Source organism: Plasmodium gonderi, assembly GCF_002157705.1.
Source record: "Plasmodium gonderi DNA, contig: Chr11, whole genome shotgun sequence".
Lineage (NCBI taxonomy): Eukaryota > Apicomplexa > Aconoidasida > Haemosporida > Plasmodiidae > Plasmodium > Plasmodium gonderi.
Window position 1 is genome coordinate 2,169,162 of NW_021628936.1, and position 8,609 is coordinate 2,177,770.

Genomic DNA, 8,609 nt, shown 5'->3' on the forward strand with positions numbered 1-8,609 from the left:
CTAATATATAAGCACTAAATAGCAAAACATAGATCAATAAGTGAAATGTTTCTCCCTGAGGGTATAGAATTATTATAATTTATAACACAAAATTAGAAAAAAAAAAGTGCAAATGTGTTCTCAAATTGTCGTACCATTCTGGGAGGTGGTACAAAAAATTTTTTAAATTTGTTCGTAATTTGTTCGAAATTTGAAACCACATTTTGTAACTTTTTTTTCTGATAAATTATATAAAAAAAAAAAAAAAAAAAATCAGAAAAGGAAAATAAAGAAAAAAGCGGGAAAATAAAGAAAAAAGCGGGAAATTAAAAGCAAAAAGAAGAAAAAAAGGAGAAAAAAAGGTTAAAGTGTTTTAAATTTTATTGTCAACACACGGCACACATTTGTTAATGGAATTATAAATTTCACATTTGCAAAGAGAATAATTAACTACCCGTGATGTTTATACACTGGCGAATATTTAACTAAACAAATGGAGAACTTTTGGTGCATTTAATTATTATTTAATATATGTTAACACATTTTTCCTCATTTTAGCTTTTAATGGAAATAAAAAAATACGTTGAAACATGCTATTTAACGAAAGTTATACACACATCTATACATTTGGGGGTGAGGGAATTTATCCAATATACACAAAAACGTATTGAGTCATACATATATTTATATTAATAAGGAACTGTTCAGTTGTTACCAGTAGGTAGAAAACTGTTCATTTTTTTTTATTATATTTTTTTTTTTTTTTTTTTTTCATTCTAAAGAAATGAAAAAAGGATAAAATAAAATTAGGATAGTAATTTAAAAATACACTGAATTATGGATGATTTTTTTGTTTTTTTGGACCCCCATTTCATCCCCCGTTAATTTAAATTATCTCGTTTTCAAATGCCCACTTTTTTAATTTGTCTGTATTATTTGAACTTTCTGGTAATTTGAAATGCTTCCAAATATATATACTTTTCTTTTTTGTGTATTTTTATGAGAAATCGTTAGGAACGCTAAAATTTTGCACATATAGCGCGTAATTCATTTATTTAAATTTTAATCAATGTGCTTATTTTTGGTTGCATTGTTTTTTAACTCTTTATAGATAGAAGTGCTTCTAGGTATACACATTTTTGGCATAGATTCACAATTTTTGTTAAAGTAACAAACACATACACACCCCAAAAAAAAAAAAAAAAAAATTACAAAATAATAATAGAAAAACGTTTTTTTTAGACGGATTTATAAGGTTCCACGTGTGTCTAAGTTTATCACAATTTGGTGTACTCTTTTTCTTTTTCTCCCTCTTCTCCCTTTTGATACTAGATTCTTTTTATAATTCTTTAATTATTTCATATTTTTTATTTCCCTCCCATCCCCCGCTTTTTTTTAATAGATGCAGAGAGAGTATTAGCGCAAGAGGAAACACAAGATGGATCAGGAATTTGACAGAACGAGATACTGGAAATGATGGAACTATTGTGAACGACAAAGGATTAACAATAAATGAATTGGAAGAACTATGCAAGAACAGGGACCCGTGTTTCGCAAATAAAATATATGGAATATCATTATACGATACAAAAGAATTATTTGTAGAAATAACAAATTTTGTCTTATACCAAGATTATGAAGAACATGTAAAAACTGAGAAGAAGATTTTTACCTTCACCTATCGCACTTTAACATTTATGGAAGAGAAAATAAAAGACAAAATAGAAGAACTGGTTAGTACAGCAAAAAGAGATATAGATGAATTATTTGGAAATTATGATTTTTTAGATAAAAAAGAACTAGAATCTATATCGAATTTGAATTTATTTTTAGATATAAATGGCAATCAAGATGTTTTATTAGTAAATGGGATAGATGTGTATTTTTACATAATGGAAGTAAAATTTTCGAAGAAAATTCCCATAAATACGCAAAATGCTTTGGAGAATTTTACAGAATTGCTTAATCATAACGAGAGTATATTTTCAGAATATATAAAAAAGGTTTACAAAATTGAAAAGGATATTAAAGCATACTTAGTCACGGGTGGTAATCGTTTTCCTCTGGATTACACGCATTGGAATAATAGTTACATAAAGATCACTCAAAATGTTGCAGTAAGAGCATTTTTGGATGACTTTTTTAATTATTTTTATGATTTGGAAAAGAAGATAAAAGGTAATTCATCTAAAGTAACAAGAATAGACATGCATTTTTTAAATGGAACTTTGCAAGCAATAAATGATATAATAAAATCAACTATTGAACAGAAAACGTATAAATTATTTGAAATGTTAAATAAATTATTTTATGGAGATTTGAAATCCATTTTAGGATTTTTTACCTATATTTTTGATAAAGAAAGAAAAAAAAATGAAGTTATTTTGAATGCTATAGCAAGTGAAAAAACAGGGGATGTATATGACAACAATTTTTTATTCGATATAGAATCTTTATATACTGAAGAAAAAAAAGACATAGAAACTTCCGTATCCAGATTTAGTGATTTTATGAAAACCAATTTTGGATTCAACATACATGGTAAAAATGTACAAATGTTAAAAAGTAATATATCAAATTCAGATAAGAAAAAAGAAATTATGAAGTTATTTAAAATTATTGTACATGAATTATTGTGCAGAAAACAAGTTGTTGAATTTTTTAATTTATTAAACTTAATGAAAAGAAATTCTAAAACTGTAATATCATATTTTAGAAGAATGTCAGGTTATCTAACAAAGAAAAATGATTCTTCTATATTTGTGGAAACGAAAAAGTTGATTCCTTTAATGTCCAAATTTTTTGAAATCAAAGAAAGAAATTGTTGTGATTTGAAAGAAAAAGATAGTGATACCAATATCTTCGAATTGATGAAACAAATAAAAAATACTCTCTATAGATATAGAGTTTCAATAAAAATACTGCACTTATTAATAGAGGAGCTAAAATTAGCAAAGGAACTCAATGCAGAATATGATGCAATTGTTACAGAGAAAAAAAAAAAGCAAAAGGAAAGTTATGGTAATATGGAGATAGATAAAGAAAAAAGAGATGAAGCATATGAAAAGGCACTCAAAGAATGGACCAAAAAATTAGAATCTAAAAAATTAGCTATAGATTCGAATAAAAATGCTATTTTATTTTACCTTTGTCTAATTAAAGAATTCAAGCTTAATTAATTTTAGTTTCGTATCATATATATTAATTTATTTACTTGCTTTTTTTGCAATCCTGTTTAATGAGCCTTCTCACGTTCCAACACACACACATACACATATGTATATATATATATATATATATATATATATATATATATATATCCCAATTTGGGATTGTAGAATTTACATGCACAAGATTTTTAAAATAGTCATTGGAGATGACGAAGGCGGAGAACATGTCCAAATCAATATGACTTTGTGCAATCGAATGTGCATCTACATATTCATATAAACATGTACACATACCCCCAAGTACATGTATATGTACATGTTTATATGAATATATCCGTGCACATTTGTTTGATGTACATTTTAGAAGTCAATTTTTACTCTCCATTTTGTTTATTACATATTTTTTGCTTTGCAATATGTTCCTATTTGTCTTTTCTATTCTGATTTTTTCTTCTCTAAATTATAAAGACTTTAATAATTTTCCAATCAGCACACTATTAATATATTTTTTGGGGGTTGTTTTCCAAGTTTTTTAAATATCGTGATTGCTCCTTCATTGCTACTGCTTCTACTGCTTCTACAGCTTGTTTGGTGATATTTGCATATTTTCGAATATTTTCAATTCGTCAATTAAGTTAGAATTGTCTTTTTCCAGCAATCATGCGACTCTTATGCGCTAATTTTAGGGGTATGGTCTTTGAGAATATTCTGATGATGATCACTATGAGGAACACTCTGACGAACACTCTGACGAACACTATAATGAACACTCTGATAATCACTCTGTGGAACCCTCTGATAATCACTCTGTGGAACCCTCTGAATCCGTTTTATCATGTTTTCCCCTTGTTTATAATTAATAAAATGGGCTCTACATCAAAATTGTAGGAAAAATAAAAACACTGAACACTTTCGCAGAATTTAGAAACAACGTGTACATGTAAATAAAAAAAAGAAAAGAGAGGGTTATATCAGCAATGAGTCATGTATTCTTAATGGACTACTTACAGTTGTGTAACTTCAAAAGGGGTATATATGATTTAAGAAAATCATATAATCCAATAATCATTCAGCATAAATTTATACTACCAAAAAGAGTTGCACAAAATTATGGTACAGTCAAAAAGGGGGGATGTTGTAATAATATAATCTGAGTTGCAGTGTAAAGTTGCAGCTTAGAAAAAAAAAAAAAAAATTAATTAATGACGAGCAAAAGAAAGATAAATAAGGAGCAAAAAAAAAAAAAAAAAACAACTAATAATAGCAAAAAAAAAAAAACTATATTAAGAGCAAAAAAAAAAAAAAAGCTAAATTAAGAGCAAAAAAATAGGAACAGGATGCTAAAGTGGTGACGTGAAAAACAAAGGTACAAAAAAATATTGACATTATGGTACTTGTAATAAATCAGAAAAGCGTTTTTTTTGCATTTTTTTTGCATTTTTTTTGCATTTTTTTTTCATTTTTTTTTCATTTTTTTTGCATTTTTTTTTCATTTTTTTTGCATTTTTTTTTCATTTCTTTTCCATTTTTTTTCTATTTTTTTCTCATTTTTTTTTCGTTTTTTTTTTTAATTTTTCAAGGCACTGAAATTAAGTTAATTATTTGGTGGATAAAATTGTTAGAACGGCAATTACAATATTTTAAAAAAGACATGACAAATTACTCAAGCTGGAGGGTGGTAAATACATATGGGAAGTATACTAAATGTGAATATATTAAAAAGGGATAAATTAACCCCCCACCCCCTCATTATGTATTAACACAGAGGAGCATACAAGGAAATATGGTGTTCATATTTATGTAATTAATAAAAGTGATAAGAAAAAAAATATACCCAATTTGTATAATACCAACTGGACGAAAAATTTGCTGAATCAGAGAATATGAAATGAAGAAAGGAGATTACACACATACTTATACAATTATGGTGTACTTCGATATAAGGCAATTTAGTCCTCCAACACAAGTTGACGAAATGCAAGACAAACACATATGGAAGTTACTATTGAGAAATTGTGATAAAAAGAAACATTCATTTCTTTTATGTAGATGTTGAAGATAAAACAGTCACTCCCTCCTTCACGTTCTAGAGGTATAAATCAATAAAAGAAGGATTTTATTTAGGAACATTGAAATTGTCTTAAAGCTGATTAATCCCTTTATGTTAAAAATCATTGAATATGTTTGTAGGTTAAAAATTTAAGTCCATATTTAATTTTAAAAAAATAAAAAGAGAAAATTAATTTATAACACAATTAATGTTGTATAAGAAATAAAATATAAGCATTATATAATTATATCATTTTTCCATCAATGGGAAATATTTTATTTATTTTATTTTTTCTGGAAAGACAATATAGTTGCATTGTTGAATAATTGGACTCTTCGCCAGCATTATGAATGAAAAAAAAAAAAAAAAATATAAGACGATGCAAAACATGATCTATACATGTTCACAAAAACTTGTTTCACTATTTTTTCATTACCAGAATTTTTTCCTTTTTTTTTTTTTTTTTTTTTTTTTTAATTTGTAATATTTGTGCATACAATTGGTTACATTATGAATCACATTGTTCATCGTATCTGTGTATATGCTAATGCACACAGAACACAAGTACGCTCATAATTGTTACTTTACAAATATGTGAGAAGTTAATTGTAAAAAGATATAATTTTTCAAACAAATGAAAACAAAGTTGTGTATGTGTATTTGTACGTATATTTGTATGCATTTTTGTAGGTATATTTGCATGTAGGTATATTTGCATGTATGTATATCTTCATGAATATAAAATTGGATTTCTAAAAAATGGTAAAACAAAATTAAGAAAAAATAAAGGGAACACTTATAAAAGTTGTTACGGTGTCTAACGAAGATATGCACAATTCAAACATGTGTATAAAATATATAACCGAAAAAGTAAATAAAAAAAAAAGGGAAGGGGGGAGTGGGGAAATCAAATAATACATTATCAATAAAATTATTACAATTTGGTAAAATGTTATATATAAAATCACTAAAATTAAAAACAAATTTGTCATTATAAATTATAAAATAATACACAAAAATAAAGTACTATTTTTAAGAAATGTTCCCAATGAAGCAAAAATGACACATTACGACACATTGCAAAAACACACACTTGTACACATATGCATGCGCATGTATGTGTATATATTTTGCATGTGTATGACGTGCGATGGAGAACCACAACGTCGCATATTCAACCCCATGTAAAAAAAAAAAAAAAAAATTATAAAATTGTAATTCAATTAGAATAATGTTTAATAATTTTCACATTTCGATATTCAACAAGTATTTTCTGTTTAAAAATAATATTCAGATAGATAGTGCCACTAGCAGAATGGCAATAATCATGGTTGAAATGTATATATAAATATATATTTTTATGCATACATAAAAGACAAGTGGGCAAGTAATATGTATATGTATAAATATGCATACAAATACATATCGCTTCTTTCAGATTAGTACAAACATAATTCCCCAAAGAATAAGCCTTGATGAAAATTCAATTACGATATACAGCACAAAATTCCATCTTAATTCCTTTGTGGGTTCGTGAGGTGTATATGCACATATATAAATACAAATATGTTTGCATATATATATATCTGTACATATGCGGTAAAAAGAGTGCCTTAAGAATGGGATAATTCTACTAATGATTCGCTGAGGTGTAGGATCCTTGAAAGCAAAAGGGTGAAAAGGCAATATGACCAAAGTGTTAATATCATATTTGCAATGCACTGCAAGATGTTGTATCTCATGTTTAAGGGCATTAGCATTTGTGCTGGAAAAGTAACTATGAACCGCTGACATTACAACCTTATAAATGTATTATGTTTTCTATAATTCGAATAACTTGATATGAATTAAAATATGCATCTATGGATATGTTTTCATGTTTGCTCCTTATATGTTGCATATATCTCACTAATACAAGAAATATTAGTATTTTTCTATTTTACCAAAAATTTTAACTGTCAATTTTTCTGCCCTTCGTGAATTACATATTCCTTGCAATTTCAACTTTCCTAGGATAAGTCTACAACTGGATTAAAAACTAAGAAGACGAAAAAAGAAAAAAAATAATAAATAAAAATAAAAATAACATAAAGAGACATATTTAGAAATGTATCGGTAAGGAAGATATTCCAAAACGGGTGCATAAATTGGGTATGAAAAAATGTTGGCACATATATATATATATATATATATATATAATGTGTTCCTCGGTATAAGCTAAATTTTAATCAAGAATTTTATATATTACGTTTCTTCCAAATTTGTGGCCAATATATACAAGAGCATTAAAAACTAAGACTGCCACCACAACAGCTGGTATGTAGCTACGTTGACATGACCTTTCTGATTCCACCATACAAGTTTTAAAGGCTTCCTTTACAACTGCTTCTATTTGAGGTCCAAAATTGTTAATATCAATATCTTTTATATTTTCTGCCATTTTTGCTATGTATATATAATCAGTAGGTTCAGTACGTTATATTTCAAGGATGTGGTTAAATGACACTTTATATTTTTCTAAGCTTAATTTTTTTTTTTTTATTATGCTTGCATATGTAATAATATACAAAAAAAAAAAAAAAAAAATTACGCCAAGTTATATTAAAAGAAATAGCAATTAATATTTAAAAACTTGTAATAATACAAAAATAAAAAGTTAATTTTTTTTTAAAAACTTGCCTTTTTTTTTTTTTTTTTTTTTGTATATATATCTAAACATTCCTTATTTTTTATTTTAAACTGAGCATTTTTTTTTTTTTTTTTTTTCAAAAAAATACTGTTTCTTTCTTTCTTTTTATATATTTTTTTTCCATAAGGGAAGGGTAAAAAAAAAAAGGTAATAAAATTAAATAAATATTTATGTAAAAAAAATAAATTAATTAGCTGAATAAGTTTGTATAATTTAAAAAATAATAAAATTCTTGGAAAATTTTAGAATTCTAAAATTGTTCCTTAAATATTGTTTAATTTTTTTTTCAATATCTATGTTTTATTTGCAAATGCATTTATTTTTTTTTGGATTTGTATTTTTCCAACTTAAAAAATTTCATTTTTTTTATGTTATGTCCCACATTACGACATGTTACGCAATGGACACGCTATATTACTTTTTTTTTTTTTTTTTTCTTTCCTTAATAATATAAAAACTACGAAATATCGAAGAATAAAAATAATATTTTTCAAGCATAATTCTAAAAGCTAAAAAATGAAAAATACAATACTTGGAGCAAATGATAATAAATACATTTTCATATCATATAATTATAATAACATTAAAAATCAAAGCAAATATTTTTAATATTTATTTCCTCCCCCATTACTATTTCATTTTATGGTTATTTTACAAAAAATAAAATCTTAAAAAAAATGAGAAAAAAGATGAACATTCCCTATTTACGAAAAAAAAGAAA

The 8,609-nt window shown here is 25.7% G+C and overlaps 2 protein-coding genes across 2 annotated transcripts; one reads left to right on the plus strand and one right to left on the minus strand.

Moving 5' to 3' along the window:
- Positions 1 to 885: 885 nt before the first annotated feature.
- PGO_114550 (hypothetical protein) lies at positions 886 to 3,158 on the plus strand (the record flags this gene model as incomplete). The annotated part of the gene is made up of 3 exons (XM_028688789.1): positions 886 to 927; positions 1,091 to 1,146; positions 1,382 to 3,158. 3 exons carry the CDS (start codon positions 886 to 888, stop codon positions 3,156 to 3,158), a joined length of 1,875 nt encoding a protein of 624 aa, XP_028544590.1.
- A 4,061-nt stretch (positions 3,159 to 7,219) lies between these two features.
- Positions 7,220 to 7,639, minus strand: PGO_114560 (hypothetical protein, conserved; the record flags this gene model as incomplete). Its single annotated transcript, XM_028688790.1, has 2 exons — positions 7,220 to 7,237; positions 7,448 to 7,639. The coding sequence occupies 2 exons, from the start codon at positions 7,637 to 7,639 to the stop codon at positions 7,220 to 7,222; spliced, it is 210 nt and encodes a 69-aa protein (XP_028544591.1).
- Between the last annotated feature and the right edge of the window lie 970 nt (positions 7,640 to 8,609).